The sequence below is a fragment of the Pelodiscus sinensis genome, chromosome 2 (genome assembly GCF_052426305.1).
Source record: "Pelodiscus sinensis isolate ZL-2025 chromosome 2, ASM5242630v1, whole genome shotgun sequence".
NCBI classification, from domain to species: Eukaryota; Metazoa; Chordata; order Testudines; family Trionychidae; genus Pelodiscus; species Pelodiscus sinensis.
Genome location: NC_143053.1, coordinates 159184788 through 159201587, shown reverse-complemented (window position 1 = coordinate 159201587; position 16800 = coordinate 159184788). Strand labels below are relative to the sequence as shown.

The following is a 16800-nucleotide window of genomic DNA, read 5'->3' as shown; positions in this document are numbered from 1 at the left end:
CTTTTATGGACCTAGCCTCCATGAAATTATCTAGCTCCTCTTTAAACTCTATTATAGTCCTAGCCTTCACAGCCTCCTCTGGCAAGGAGTTCCACAGGTTGACTACACGCTGTGTGAAGAAGAACTTTCTTTTATTAGTTTTAAACCTGCTCTCCATTAATTCCATTTGGTGTCCTCTAGTTCTTCTATTTAGGGAACTAATAAATAACTTTTCTTCATCAGCCCTCTCCACACCACTCATGATTTTATAGACCTCTATCATATCCCCCCTCAGTCTCCTCTTTTCTAAACTGAAAAGTCCCAGACGCTTTAACCTCTCCTCATATGGGACCTGTTCCAAACTCCTAATCATTTTAGTTGCCCTTTCCTGAACCCTTTCCAAGGCCAAAACATCTTTTTTGAGGTGAGGAGACCACATCTGTACACAGTATTCAAGATGTGGGCGTACCATAGTTTTATACAGGGGCAGTAAGATATTGTGGGTCTTATTTTCTATCCCTTTCCTAATAATTCCTAGCATCCTATTTGCCTTTTTGACCGCCGCTGCACACTGCGTGGAAGTTCTCAGAGAACTGTCCACGATAACTCCAAGATCTCTTTCCTGATTTGTTGTAGCCAAATTAGCCCCCATCATACTGTACGTATAGTTGGGGTTATTTTTCCCAATGTGCGTTACTTTACACTTATCCACATTAAATTTCATTTGCCATTTTGTTGCCCAGTCATTCAGTTTGGTGAGATCTTCTTGGAGTCCCTCACAGTCTGCTTCTGTCTTGACTATCCTAAACAGTTTTGTATCATCTGCAAACTTTACTACCTCACTGCTTACCCCTTTCTCCAGATCATTTATGAATAAGTTGAAAAGGATTGGTCCCAGGACTGACCCTTGGGGTACACCACTAGTTACCCCTCTCCAATCTGAAAATTTACCATTTATTCCTACCCTTTGTTTCCTGTCTTTTAACCAGTTCTCAATCCAAGAAAGGACCTTCCCCCTTATCCTATGGCCATGTAATTTACACAAGAGCCTTTGGTGAGGGACCTTGTCAAAGGCTTTCTGAAAATCCAAGTATACTATATCTACTGGATCCCCCTTGTCCGCATGTTTGTTAACTCCTTCAAAGAACTCTAACAGATTAGTAAAACAGGATTTCCCTTTACAGAAACCATGTTGACTTTTGCCCAACAATTTATGTTCTTCTACATGCTTCACAATTTTATTCTTTACTATTGTTTCGACTAATTTGCCCGGTACTGAAGTTAGACTTACCAGTCTGTAATTGCCAGGATCGCCTCTAGAGCCCTTTTTAAATATTGGTGTCACGTTGGCTACCTTCCAGTCATTAGGTACGGAAGCCAATTTAAAGGATAGGTTACAAACCACGGATAATAGCTCAGCAATTTCCCATTTGAGTTCTTTTAGAACCGTTGGATGAATGCCATCCGGTCCCGGAGATTTGTTAACAATAAGTTTTTCTATTTGTTCCAAAACCTCCTTTAATGACACTTCAATCCGGGACAGTTCCTCAGATTCATCACCCACAAAGGACGGTGCAGATTCAGGAATCTCCCCAACATCCTCAGCCGTGAAGACTGAAGCAAAGAAATCATTTAGTTTCTCCGCAATGGCTTTATCGTCCTTGATTGCTCCTTTTATAGCTCCATCATCTAGGGACCCACAGGTTTTTTAGCAGGCTTCCTGCTTCTAATGTACTTAAAAACATTTTGTTATTTCTTTTTGAGTTTTTGGCTAGATGTTCCTCAAAATCTTTTTTTGCTTTTCTTATTACATTTTTACACTTGATTTGACAGTGTTTATGTTCCTTTCTATTTATCTCACTAGGATTGGACTTCCACTTCTTAAAAGATACCTTTTTGTCCCTCACTGCTTCTTTTACATGGTGGTTAAGCCACGGTGACTCTTTTTTAGTTCTCTTGCTATGTTTTTTAATTTGGGGTATACCTTTAAGTTGGGCCTCTATTATGGTGTCTTTAAAAAGTTTCCATGCAGCTTTCAGGGATTTGGCTCTAGTCACTGTGCCTTTTAATTTCTGTTTAACTAACCTCATTTTTGTGTAATTCCCCTTTTTGAAATTAAATGCCAGGGTGCTGGACTGCTGAGGTGTTCTTCCCACCACAGGAATGTTGAATGTTATTATATTATGGTCACTATTCCCAAGCGGTCCTGTAACGGTTATATCCTGGACCTGATCCTGCGCTCCACTCAGGACTAAATCGAGAATTGTCTCTCCCCTTATGGGTTCCTGCACCAGCTGCTCCAAGAAGCAGTCATTTAAGCCATTGAGAAATTTTATCTCTGCTTCTCTTCCTGAGGTGACATGTATCCATTCAATATGGGGATAATTAAAATCCCCCATTATTATAGAGTTCTTTATTTTGGCAGCCTCTCTAATCTCCCTCAGCATTTCAATGTCAGTATCACTGTCCTGGTGTCACATTGGTCAATATCATTATGCAGTATATGTACAGATACTATGTAAGGATTTATGGACATACACTGTAAACATGTTCTTAAAGTTTGTACCAAGGTATTAGATACAAGGAAGAGTGAAAAACTGCTGTCAGGCTGGGATGCCACTCCCCCGTTTACATATAAATTGAGAATTGTTTTGTTTACAGTGGGTCTCCTATCTCCAGTCTGAACTGAATGCAAATAAAGGATTGTAAGATAGAAGCAACAAGATAGTAAATACAAAAGGACCAGAGAATCTTATGTTGAGGTTCCTATAAAAGATTTGAGTATACTGGATGGGGAGAAGAGGAGGAGGGACTCTTATTGAAAAGGGGTGTATGCTAGAGAGAACATTGGATGAGATAAATGTTTTTAGGTGAAAGTAACTGTTAATCAAGTTTAGTGTCTAGAAAGCATGTTATGATTCTGTTTTGCATGTAACCATTTGTTTCCAATAGCCAAAGTGTGTAAGGCCAGAAGGGACCACTGTGATCATCTACTCTGACCACCTATATAGCACAAGCATAAAACTTCTCCCAAATAATTCTCATGACTCTTCTTGGAGTTCGGTTCAACTTATGAATGTCCTCCTTAAATTGTGGACACCAGAAATGGACACAGACTATAGCATTCTGGCAGCAATGACACCAGTACCACATACAGAGGTAAAAAGAACTTTTCTGCTCATATGGCAATCCCCCTGTTTATGCATCCTAGGCTGTCATTTTTGGTCACAGAATCACAATGGCATGTTCACACACATGGTCAGCTGATTATCAACCCCCAAATCTTTTTCAGAGTCACTGCTTCCCAGGATAGAGTCCCCTACATCCTTTGTTCCCAGATGTAAACATTTACACTTAGCCATATTAAAATGCTTATTGTTTGCTTGCACCCAGCTTTTACCAGTTGATTTAGATAATCTCTCTCACTATTCCATTAATCGCTATTCTTTGACAATACACTTATTCTTGTTTTCACTATATATGTGTATATTCACACGTACACCTCCCACCCCTAATTCCATGATGTTAAGCAAATTGATGGTCCTACGATAAATCTTACAAGTTGGTATGTACTCTCCTTCAGGAACAGCAGCCCTGGCAATATTGTGAGGGTCTGGAAACTTCAAGGAACTATCTGAGTATTCCAGGATTGGTGTGTGCTTATCACTCCCTGCATAGAGAGAGAGAAGCCTGAAGGGACTGGGAAAGCAATGCTTGTACTGCCAGAGGCTGCTGGTTTCAGGGAAGTGATCCATGGCAGACACAGACAAGACTGCTTCACATGAAGGGAAGGTAATGGTGAGGTGCCACACAACCCTGGGTACCCTTGGAGAGCATCACAAACCTCCACTCCATTGAGAAGATGTCGGAATTCAGGGCAGATGAAAGCACTCCCTGCATATGCGGCATCAATATGCATCCAGATGTTCTCCTTGTTGCCTGAAAAAATGAAGAAAATTAAATAAATAGAGAATTATTCATTATATCACTTTCTTAATTTGCATTAGACCAAGTTACTGAAAAGGTTCCCAGTCTTTGTCATTCATATTTTATCAATTCAGCTAGGCCAGAGGTCTAGGTGATCAGCTGACATAGACCTCTCTTCTGCTAAACAATTCATACTCAGAGATCCTTCCCAGTTCCACAATTCTCTTAACAGGATTGAGCCCTTAAACACTCCAAGTTATATTTACTACAAACTTTCAGTACAAAATCTTAATTTATGATCAGTTCAGGATGCTAAAAATATATATTTCTTGAAAAACATCTAGTGACGTGTTAATTTCTATAAAGAAAGCTCTCAATTCTTTTTTTATTTAAACTTTGCTGGCCCCTTATAGCAATGGAGAGAACTCTAAATGATCCATTCTTATACAACATGAGTTTCTAGGGTCTTAGAGTGAACAAACTATTTACAACAGCCAATTCATTTTGGGACATTAAACCATGAGAAAAAATTGATGTATTACACATCTGTTACCTTGAATTATTCAATCAGTTGTTTTTATTTCAGCGTATGGATCTCACTGTTTACCCTATGCAACTGATTGTAGATGGTAAGTCACATGGTAGTATTTCTGGATGCTAACTGGACAACATTGAAACAAACGAACCAAAATCAGTCACAACAGCCACCAAATACTTCTGGTGCACTTTTTACATTATCTATCAATCTATTTATCACACACACACACACACACACACACACACACACACACACACACACACACACACACTGTATGTCTATACTGCATTCCTCTTTCAAGAGAGGAATGCAAATGCAGGCGAGCAAAATTGCAAATGAAGCACGGATTTGAATTTCTCACGCTTCATTTGCATAATCACATCCGGGCACTATTTTGAAATACTATATTTCAAAAAAAGAAATGCTGTGTAGATGCGGTTATTTCAGAAGAAAACCCTTCTTTTGAAATAACCCTTACTCCTTATAAAATGAGGCTTAAGGGTTATTTCGAAAGAAGAGTTTTTTTCTTGAAATAACCCCATCTAGACTCCGTTTATTCTTTCAAAATAGGGTATTTCAAAAAAGCGCTTGGACGCCATTATGCAAATGAAGCACGGGAAATTCAAATCCGTGCTTCCTTTGCAATTTTGCTCGCCTGCATTTGCATTCCTCTCTTGAAAGAGGAATGCAGTATAGACATACCCTGTGTGTGTGTGTGTGTGTGTGTGTGTGTGTGTGTGTGTGTGTGTGTGTGTGTGAGAGAGATAAATAGATTGATAGATAATGTAAAAAGTGCACCAGAAGTATTTGGTGGCTGTTGTGACTGATTTTGGTTGGTTTGTTTCAATGTTGTCTCTTGAAAGAGGAATGCAGTGTAGACATACCCAGAGAGATAGGGAGAGAGACATGGAGCAGGAAGCTCCAAAACTTAATTCCAGGGTTTAAATCAGCATTCATATGCAAAGATTAATTACAGAAGTGCTTGGTTTCTTGTGAACTAAAATTCATTTGCATAAATCTTTGTAAAAACATAAAAATATGTATCCCATCAAAAGGAATTCTCAGCTTTTATTTGAATAAATGCTCGAGGTTATTATTGCTGTTTTGCCTGAATTACTGAATTTACCTGGCTTTAGGTATGTCCCTCATTTTACGACTTATACATATGTATGTTGAGGGTGATGCTGATTGAAGCAGCACATTAGTCTTGTGCTGACCACTTCTGCACAAAGGCACTTTCACCAAAAGTGAAACAAGCCCCACTTTCATAGGTTGTTCTACCTCAATATGATATGTCCCTATTTTATGATATTGAGTCTGAAAGCTACTTCCTGAACACTATACTTATTACTAGCTGCTAAGCAAATGATGACAACCAGCCCAGGGGAACAGGATTAGGAACAGATTGAAGCACTAAAGCCTGTGTGTACTGTATACACAGAAACAAATTATTACAACACAGAGTTCAAACAGGGCAACATGCATTTTTTGTTTTGCCCTGGCATCAATTCACAACATATCAGATCTCATCCTAGTTTTAACTAGACAAAAGTTCTGGTTTTTCATACAATATCCTTGTGCCCCAAACTCTTCTTTGTGGATGCCCAAAATAGTTAAATGAAAATTGCAGCAAACACCATATGCAGGTCATGTTTTGTACAACTACCACATGTTTATTCTAAATATATTGCTACTCCAGATGCAATCTATACCTGCATGTAACTCTGTTCATGCAGTGAGCACATGTTTATCAAACACTTTTCAAGGCCAAAGCTTTCCATAATGTGTCAGGTAACGTTATCATTGCAGTCAATGATATAATCTAGTCAGTGCAACTCTCCTGTTCTAGCCCCTATTGCGTAAATGGGAGGGGTGGCGAGGAAAATACTTTTCCCCCTTTGCTTCTTAGTTCTTTTGTTTCCATAAGAAGCAAAGAGAGGACAAATTCTATCCACACTGTTCAATGGTGGAAAACTTGAGTGGACCCAAGGAAAAGAGGGTGAGGCACACACTGGAAGAATGCAGGGATGGCTTCTCCTCTGTGAGCTCTCTATCCCTTGTGGCCAGGCAGAAGAAGATGAGAGTCAAGAGGCTCCTTGATCCTCCCCCCATTCATTAATCCAGTATTGCCAACTCTCAAGCTTTTATCACGAGTGAAGGGATTTCAGAGGGTGTTGGAACCTGTCTTGAGACGATGTGAGAAGCTCCAACTTCTATGCAGCTAGAAGCTGATGGACTCTTTCCTCTCCCTTCACCATGCTTAGAGGAGGGGAGGAGGTAGGAAAGAGCCCAGCCAAGAAAAACTCCACTTCTTCTTCCTGCCCACTCCTCCTGTGAGAAATATGGACAGGATGGTGCATCTGCTCCTCTACTCCCCCTGAATCACCCAGCCCAGAAGATGTGAAGAGCCCCTAGATCTGCCTCCCAGCCTAAGAAACAGGAGTCGGGATCAGTAAAGGAGTGAAAAAACTCCACTCCTAGTTATTGGCTATATGGTGGGAACCCCGTAATCCTGCACTGGGCTCATGTAAATACCTCATATATTGGATACAAGACAGATAACAGTGATAAGTTAATAAAGTTGCAACCTGCTACTTAAATCCATCATTGTGTATCACCTAATTCACATGTGTCCTGCCTGATGCAAAATGGCAGAGGAGCTCAAAGAAGGACACAACATTCAGCTTTTTTTCATCTTCTTTAGGTGGAAGTTTTCTGACCCATTCAGAACAGATCAAAGAAAGGATCCAAAAAGGCAAGCCCATAAGCATTCTGTAGTCCTAAAATAGGTTGCCAGAAAAGAGAGTTTAAAAAAAAATCTTTGAAGCTTACCCTTTAGCGATCTGGCTTGAAAATGAAAGTTTGATGTTTGAAGAAATTTTTGAAAACAATTGCAAGTGAAAGATTTATTGACAGAATTATTACATTTGTACACTGATACTACATAACACCCAGAAAATGAATCAGCAAGAGACCATAACCTATACTTAAATTTAGAGAAAAACAGCAGAGAGAGACTTACAAATAGGACCCAGTTCTAACAGATTGTCGAAGGAGCAACAAGGTGTGGTTCCGAGTGTTGCACAAAACTGAGGAGGGGAAAAAAAAAGTCAAAACTTTAAAATCAAATTTCCAGCAAAGCCAATTACCAACTGAGACACAGCAAGCCACAAAGACCTCAGGGAATATATAGACTTCAGGTAATTTAGGTAATCTGAATACCCATATATAATTGTACCCTTCTAATCAATAGCTACCCAACAACTTAATTGTAATGTGCCATTCTGGATGTGAGACTGTTCCAAAGTTAGTGAGGGTTTGCATTAAGAATTCCACATATTGTATATCTCCAAACACTAAATTCAGTTACACAGCTGTCAATCTCTAATAGTTCTACTAACATCAATTACATTAATTCTCATTTATGACAGTATAACTGAGCTCAGAATGTGGTTCCAGGAAAAGTTATCAGTGCTATCAAAGGCTGGAGATTTTTTAGGGGCTTTTCTCTTTCAGGTCATTCTGAACACTTAAAATCAGCTTCCCCGATTCTTCCCTACTGATATATGAACTGTCTGCTGTGAACACAATGGGTCAAATGCAGATGTGATGTAAATAATGGAGGCAGTTTCACATTAGCAAGAAGATATAAGTGGGTGAATGTAAGTTGTCGTATCTTACCCTGAGAGAGGTGAAAATGTGGAGTTATAGAAGAGAAAGCAACTGATAGGAGAGTGCAAGCTACAGAGTGCAAGCTACTGTTATTTTTATCTGTATAAACATATAGAAACCCCAATGAAAATGAGGGCCCCTTTCTGCTTGGTGCTGTATATACACACACATGATGAGAGACAGTCTGTGTAATGGAGAGTTTTCAGTCTAAGTATAAATTCTAGACAAAGGAACTATTACAGGTATTAGTCCTACTTTGTAGCTGGAGAATTGAGGCCTAAACTATTATTTATTCCTAGTTCTCTGAAGACGTCTATGGCAGGGCCAGGGACTGAATCCAAATAAATTGATTACCAGTCCAGTGCCTTGAGCTAAAGGTCATCCTTCTTATGATGGACTGATTCCCTTCTACAACCTCGTACTTCTGGCTTGCCTTGGTTCATATATTACATCAATTTATGCCCTCACACATTTGCCAACACGTAATCATAGTTTTTAATGTGTATGTGCTCTAATAAATAAATATATATCAATAGAACATACATATTTAATCATTACCTAGGAATCCACTTTGGGAATAACAGACATATAGATGCAGACTAGGAACTGATTAAAAAAAACAACAACAACCTAACATTTTGGGTGTTAATCTGATGTGACCTTCTAAAACATTTAGGCTATGTCTAGACTGGCTTGATTTTCTGCAAATGCTTGTAACGGAAAAGTTTTCCGTTAAAAGCATTTGCAGAGACGTGCGTCTAGATTGGCACGGACACTTTTCCGCAAAAGAACTTTTTGCGGAAAAGCATCCGTGGCCAATCTAGACGCGCTTTTGCGCAAAAAAGCCCTGATCACCATTTTCACGATCGGGGCTTTTTTGCGCAAAACAAATCTGAGCTGTCTACACTGGCCGTTTTGCGCAAAAGCTTTTGCGTAAAAGGACTTTTCCCCGAACGGGAGCAGCATAGTATTTCTGCAAGAAGCACTAATTTCTTACATGAGATCGTCAGTGTTCTTGTGGAAATTCAAGCGGCCAGTGTAGACAGCTGGCAAGCTTTTCGAGTAAAGATATGCAAATTCAGAAATGTTAATTACATAGCTGAAGTTGAAGTAGCTTAACTCGGCTGTTGGCGCTGTCTACACAGCAGGAAATGAGGGTTATAGATGTTGTGGTAAGAAGCCTGTTATTTTGAAATTATTTTGAAATAACAGGCTTCCTGTGTAGATTCGCACTCTGTTATTTTAAAATAACCTGAGTTATTTCAAAATAAGTGTGCAGTATAAACATAGCCTCAGAGGCCAGCAACAAAACTTTAAATGTCAATTGTAAAAACTATCGCACTGCTTATCAAAGCTTGAACATAAGGAGAGCAAATACTATGTTATAAGTAGGCTTTTAAAAACACATGGCAATAGCCCTCTCAAAGCACATCTGCATCTATATTATATGCATCTCCAACAATAACTTTAATGTTCATTCCTGCTGGTATGAGATTTTTTGTGTTTATGTTTAAGGAAGGTATCCTGGTGATGGCTAACTTAATTATATGGGGGTAAAACAGTTCTCTAAAAGTCTCAGAGGACCATAGCCTGCCTTTGTATGACTTCATTCAGCCTTATAATAGCATGACAAATCACCAGACAGGGCATAAAACTCAATCTGATCATGATGACAATGACAATTCTAAGGATATTAATATTTTAGCCAATGCTAAAAAAATTGCCAGAGGCAAAGGGATGATTAAAATTTGGCAAGGCTGATCTAAAAGGTGTTTTCAGTATAACTACTGCGATCCTTGTTCAGAAACAAGTGAAATTCTGAAAACAAAGGATGTGGCAAACACATTGGTATGGGGATTTATTGATACCCTGAGATACTATGGTGTATCAGAAGTAAGAGTTCTTAGCCTTATCCATATCACCATCCCCTTTCTATATTGGGACTAGCCTGAGTTTCCCTCCCATTCAGAAATATGTCGAAGAGAGGGTAGTTGCAGTATTATTTCCCCTATTTACAGCCCCTCTTTAGGTTGAAGCACCTCAGGTATGAACTCCTGCCTTTAGGAATTATGGGGTTCATTTTAAGAAAGGGTTGAGTCTTGGTCTCTTTTATACTGGGGTAGTATGTACCCAGATCTTGTACTCACAGATGAACTGAAAATGAACTGGAGTACATGCATTTCTGGGTATTTGATTTACTCCCATAGTCAAAAAAAAGGTGCAGGTATGAGAACAGCACCTTCAGTTGAACTGTAGGTACAAAAATAGGGATGTGAATTGTGCAGCTGCAAATTGGGCCTTAAAAAGAGAAAGCACCCTTTTGAAAATGGGGCCGTGTCAGTGCATATACAAAAGTTGGCTATAAAGAACAATGATTGCCGTGATAAAGTTACACAGCTAAGGGACCTAAGTCAGGAAGTGCTAACTGTGACACACAACCATAACTCTGTTTACTTTGTACAGATGTATTATAATTAAGTTATTAGCCTTTACCAAAAGGGTGCAGTGCAGGTGTCAGTGGTTAGTGAGGGACAATAAAGGTAAGTAAGATAATTGCAGAGCTCAGTTCAGCCCCGCTGAAAGATACGGTATACTTATGTCAGCACCGTAATACGATTACACTAAGCTACAAACATACTCTCTATAATCACTTTAAGGAATGTGCCATTATAATCAGAGACTGTATACATTCAATATATATGCTCACTTGTTGGAATAATGGCTTGCTCTATAAAGAATGGCTCAGCTGTTTAAATAATTTCATTGTCTTTTCTGTAGGTGCAGGAACCCCAAAGCCACCTGCATTAATTCCCAGAAACCACTTAACCTAGCATCTGCTTTCTTCAGGGCTCTCATTACTGTGCATCAGGACTAAACAATCACTCTAACCCAATTTGTAACCCATATTACAACAGCATAATCCCATTTGTGCAGGGGGCAGGCTGCATCTCAGAAATGGAACTGACAGATCCGGAGAGCCCAAGGCGTTTTCAGATCATGTTATGTAAATGTAACATAGCTCTTGCTCTGGAGGAGAAGCAGCCAAATGCCTGCGTCACTCACCTCATGTATCATTTCTCCAAGCACACGACCTGACCCTGCACAGATATTTATAACGTCCTGTAGGTTTGGATTATAAACCTCAGGAAGTATTCCTTCCACAACTTTCAGGAGATAGTGTTCCAGTGATGCACGAGGCAGATTGCTCTGCCAACCACTAGCAGCTGCTAACTTCTATAAATGTGATGTAAATTTCATGAGACTCAGTAAAGGAATAGGGATTATCATACAGAACCTACAGAGGCATTGAAGTAGTGAGATTATTGGTTGATGCAATTGATATAATAATAACAACAGCAACCACCAAGAAAGCACATTTAATTTAAATATACTAAAGCATGTGACATACTTTATAACTGGATTATCAGTGATCTCCAGATAGGTGTCATATTTATTCATGATAACACATGAACAATGCACACTTAGCTAAATTCAGCCTCGTTTTTCCCAGCTTCTAAAATTCTAAAGGAGTGAGGTGAGTCCGTGAGGTGATTTGGACCTAACACAGTTTTGGATGCTCATCTTGTCCTTTTATTGCAAAAGACCTATTTAAAAACCAAAAATCCTCAGGATATTATACATTCCATTCAGAATCACTGCTATGTAGTTGCCAAATTAGAGCGCTATTAATTTCACTATCTATCTCTGCTTACTCTCCATACCATGCTCACCATACTGGGGTCTGTATTAATGAAATAGTTAATTAGAATAACGGTGCCTGTCTTTGTAGTGCAGCCACTTCTGGAGTGCAATGTAGCACATTGCAATGCCACCTTCTGAACAGAAGTCTTATCCAACTGAAATTGCAGGAGGAATTCAACTAGACAAACTAGAATATAGTCAGGGCACTGCATTAGCATTTTTACACTTGTGAAATCTATAAGTTTTGATGGTCATTTGCAGTCAGGACCTCCATTTTGCAACTCACCAGAAAGCGGTCGCTTCCAGCAATCTAGCTCTGATACAATCACCACCCAAAGCAGTCCAGATGCCAACTATCTGCTTGTGTATATCCTGTAAATCATCACTCAGAAGAGCTGTTTCTGCTAGAGTTACAGAGAGTCTCTGCTGGGCCTTTAGTCAACAGGAAGCTGATTGTATTGCAGCAGCACTACACACCTCATTAACTCTTTGAAGTATATTGTAACTTACACTCTAACTGCTCCATGTATCTGTACTGGCTTATGAAAGCCAATATACACACAGATTACTTATACACACATATGCAAAAATAGTTTTTTATGCAATGGACTCCTATTTTCTAATTTGTTAGAGCCTAAGTTGATATAGCATGTTGTACATTTGGACACACATATCAGCACCCAGACACTTTATTTTAGGTACATTTGTCTCAGTTTAAGAGCCTAAGACAAAGCACCTAACATTCACCGTGTGCTTAAGTCCTAACCAATTCAATGGGATCTCAGCATGCACTAAACTGCCTTAATAAACTGGGACGCTACTGCAGAGCTGGGTATCCTAGCATATTGGCCAAGTTTGCAGCTTGCTCCAAGGTGCTGAGGACCTTCTACTCCTGCCCACTTCAGTTCCTCTCAGGAGTTACTCAGCATCTCATGGCGTCTGACCCATTATTTGTCGATAGCCTGTGAAATTCAACTGTTTTCCTATGTTGAACTGTAGCTGTGCTTTGATTTTGGCAAACACCTTTTGTAATGGAAATATACACAGCTTTGCACATGGAAAAGACACATAAAAACTAGAGCGCTAGACTTGCTCCAAACTTTTACTATAGTTTGGGCTAACTGCACCAATAAATACATTGGTAGTGCTAAAAAACACCAGTGGGTGGATATAAATTCAAAGTGTGTGTGTGTGTGTGTGTGTGTGTGTGTGTGTGTGTGTGTGTGTGTGTGTGTTTATGATCTAGTAACCAAACCTTATTTATTTGAAAAAGCTGTAACATTGCTACCACGTTATTTTTATTAGATCTCCTGTTTCTCATCAGGCTTAGAAAACACATGAGCCTGAATCCCCCTTCACTTACACTGGCATATTTGTATTAATTGTAATGGAGTTATTTGTGATTTTTACATATACATTTGAGGGGAGAATCTGGCCCATGTAACACAAGGTTGTTCTTTTTTCCCTCTTCCATAGTACCTATTAAATCATTTTTGCTGAAGAGACTTCATGAACTTGGAGACAACTCAGATCCATGGCTACACTGGCACTATATCAGCAAAATTTTTGTCACTCCTGGAATGTGTGTGAAGAAAACACATCTCAAGTGACTTATGCCAGCATAAACACTTGCATGCATGGTGCTATGTCAGCGAGAGACATTCTGTGCCAACATAACTACCATGTTGTGGTGAACTTGTTTTATTATGTCAACGAGAGAGCTCTCTCCCATCAGCATAATGCGGCTATACGAGCGCTCTTACGGTGGCACAGCTCAATTGGTGCAGCTGTGTGCTATCTGCTTGTCATTAGAGACAGAGAAGGATGGATATGTTGTATCAAACTCTTTTCAGTCACAGATTCTTTTGCTGAGCTTTCTGCTCTAATGCGGCATCTCTCTCTTGAGAGAAAGCTCAGTAAAAAAAGGTGAGCAATAAAATGGTGTGTTCCTTAATAAAATGTATATTTTGTTCCTGTGACAAAGATAAAATAGCCCCAGATTACTCAAGAACAAAAGAACCGGAAGAGCAGAAAAGGGAGCACCAACACGGCACATGGGCTAATGCTCAATATGAGAGAGAACGAGCACATCTTTTCAGATAGGAGGCCAGCAATAAGAGTAATGAGATCTCATCTAATCCTCGCTGAGATGTTTTATATATATAGATAAATGGAAGGGCTGTCACTGGGTCAGGCTGAGACCATGCTTCCTGTCAAGGCTTGCTTTGCATAGCAAAGCAAACAGTGGAGACAACATACAGTTAAAACAAAAGGCATCCTTTTGTAATAGTGTCACTGAATCTGTAAACAGCTTATTTGATTTCCTTTTTCCACAGCTGCAAAATTAATAGATGGTGAATATTTATGAGGAGAGTTACATTGTGTCTGTGTAGATGAGGACTGAGCAACAAACCAACTCAATATTTTGATTGCACATGGAGGGATGATGCGGAATTGCATGGTGCGTACGAAATGCAGAAACAAAACACTAAGGCGTGGTGTTAAAGAAAAACAGAACAGCTTCACGTAATGGTTAAATCAAACTTTCACACTGTATGTTAAAGCTGCTTTATATGACTTGCTGTACAGTATTTACCCCAGGAGAGGAAACAGAGATCTCCATTACAAATGCTTTTCTTCAGCAGCAGGCTCTGTGGCACTTGTACACTCATGTAAGCAGCTTTAGCAGTACCTCCTTCATTTTGGGAAATAGTCTTATTTCTACTGGAAGGCAATTGATGGAGTTCACTTGATCATTCCAAGATTATTCAATTTCTTTTCTCCAAGGCAGGAAAACTGCATCTCCCTATACTTTGGAAATATCTGTCTTGGTCAGGCCATGATCTTTTAACACACCATAAAATCATAGTCTAGTGATTTAAGTTTAAGTCCAGTTTTCAAAAGCGACATCAGACTGACTTTCAATGAGGCCTAAGTTCCTCAATCACGCTTGATAAAGGCATTTAGAAACTAAATGACATATTTAAAAAAATTCTTCAAATTAACAGGGAAGACAAAGTACAAAGTACTCGGAATCAAATAAGATTCCTCTGAACAGAAGCTCTGTAAAAAATGGTATTTTGAACTTGTACACCTGCAGTCTTCCAATAATTTCCATATAACATTCCTTTAAATGACAAGACAAGGCTTTTTCTAACTGTCAACTCAACATGGAGAGCCAAGTTGGGCTTTCCCCTTCATTCTCATCGCTGCTGATAAAAGTTCTCTTGGCCATTTTACACTCTCTTATACACAGGTGCAACTCCATTGTCTTCAGCTGATTTGCACAGGTGTAAATTATTGGAAAATAGCAGACAATTTTGTTGATGCACATAATAAACTACAATTTACTATCTCCATGGTATTAACTCTTCAGGGCCAACAAAAGAAAAAATGCTCTAAAAACTTATTGCAGTTCTAAGTGACCACATCATATTCTGAATTCACGGAAGGAACAGATTCTATGAATAAGAAGGTGGTATTTTTCATTAGTCACTCCAAGTGTCTACACTTTAGAAAGACAACTGTACACAATCTGAAAGGATATGTAGTACGAACACTTTTCATAATACATGGATTCTCATAGGAAAGGAAAATAAAATTAAAATAAATAACGTGACTTGCAGCTCATTATTGACATTTGTCATCTTGTTGAAAAGTGATACAGTCTCTTCCACCCTTATATGAAATAGCCTCACCTTGCTGATATTCAGGAAATACCATGAAACTTATTTATTTGTTAAAGTAGCATTGAGTGTAAAGGTTTTGGCTGTTTGTTGATATTTAAGTTTGACGTTGTGTCATTTCAGGTGTTGATTTTTTTTTTTTTTTACATACACCTACATGCACTCCATAAACTCAAAAAGAAATACTCACATTAGTGACAATTGCAGTTTGGAAATTCAGTGTAAAAGATTATAACATAATATTTCAAAACAGGAGGAAATCAAGATACTCATCCACATCAATCCACCCATCTAATATAATATTCCCCTTTCCTCCCCTTTAAATGCATCGTCTCTGTCTGCTATACTTTTATTCAAATACATGGTCTCTATTTGGGAATCCACAATACACACAAGTTGCTATCAAGGCAAAGAAATGTCTCCTAACCCTCCATAGTGCCCAGGGAATCCAGTTAGGGCATGTCTACACAGCAGCATTATTTCAGAATAACAGACATTATTCAAAATAACTTTGCAAGCATCTGCACAGCACGCCTGTTATTTTGAAGTAACAAGTGCCTTATTCCAGATTCTGTAACCCTCCCTCTATGAAGAATAACACCTATTCTGAAATAGCTAGTTTGGAATAATGTGTGTGTAGACAGGCGGCTGGAGTTTTTTTTGAAATAATTGGCCTCCAGCCCTTCCCACACATGCCCTGCTAGCCGCTCTGTCCACACGCATTTTGCGTAGCTTTTTCCAAAAAAAGCTGTAGTGTAGACCTAGCCTGAGTGGGCATTGTGTTCCTGCAGGGCCTGGAAGGCAACCCGCTGAAAGTGCTGCAGGAGGTGCAGCACAGCCTGTAAGAGCTGTTAACTGCTGTAAGGAAGGTCTGGCTCCATGGCTAGAGAGCTGAGGTTTCTTCAAGGGCAACCACATCAGGCAGAGAAAAAGGCTTTGCAGTTCCTGGAGGAGATAGGCAAAGGGGAAGAACCTGAGACAGGGATGTACAGCGGCATCCCTTAATTTTGAGCCTCAGATAGCCTCCAGCAGCAGATCCAGGAAGTAACTGCTGTCCTGATGCCTGGGTGGCCTTAAATGCAATTCAGCATCCAATGAGAGTGGACACTCTATTTCAAAATAGCTCGGTGCTATTTCAATGGGCATTTGCTGTGTAGACGCACTATTTCGAAATAAGCTATTTCGGAATATTTCTTCTGGCACAGCTTATTCCAAAATTAAGTGTGCAGTGTAGAAATAGCCTTAGTTTCTTTTCTTCTCCCCTGTCCCTTGCACCCATTAAAAAAGAAGAGAGAG

The 16800-nt window shown here is 39.3% G+C and overlaps 1 protein-coding gene across 2 annotated transcripts in view; it reads right to left on the bottom strand.

Annotated features, from left to right (window-relative positions):
• Nucleotides 1–16800, bottom strand: part of DDC (dopa decarboxylase) — a 116083-nt gene that overhangs the window by 40463 nt on the left and 58820 nt on the right. For both annotated transcript variants that reach the window (XM_075921669.2, XM_025178093.3), the window contains exons 7-8: nucleotides 7467–7533; nucleotides 3824–3918 (exon numbers count right to left, since the gene is read on the bottom strand). In XM_075921669.2, the coding sequence (XP_075777784.2) occupies nucleotides 3824–3918; nucleotides 7467–7533 (162 nt within the window). The remainder of the gene's footprint in view (nucleotides 1–3823; nucleotides 3919–7466; nucleotides 7534–16800) is intronic.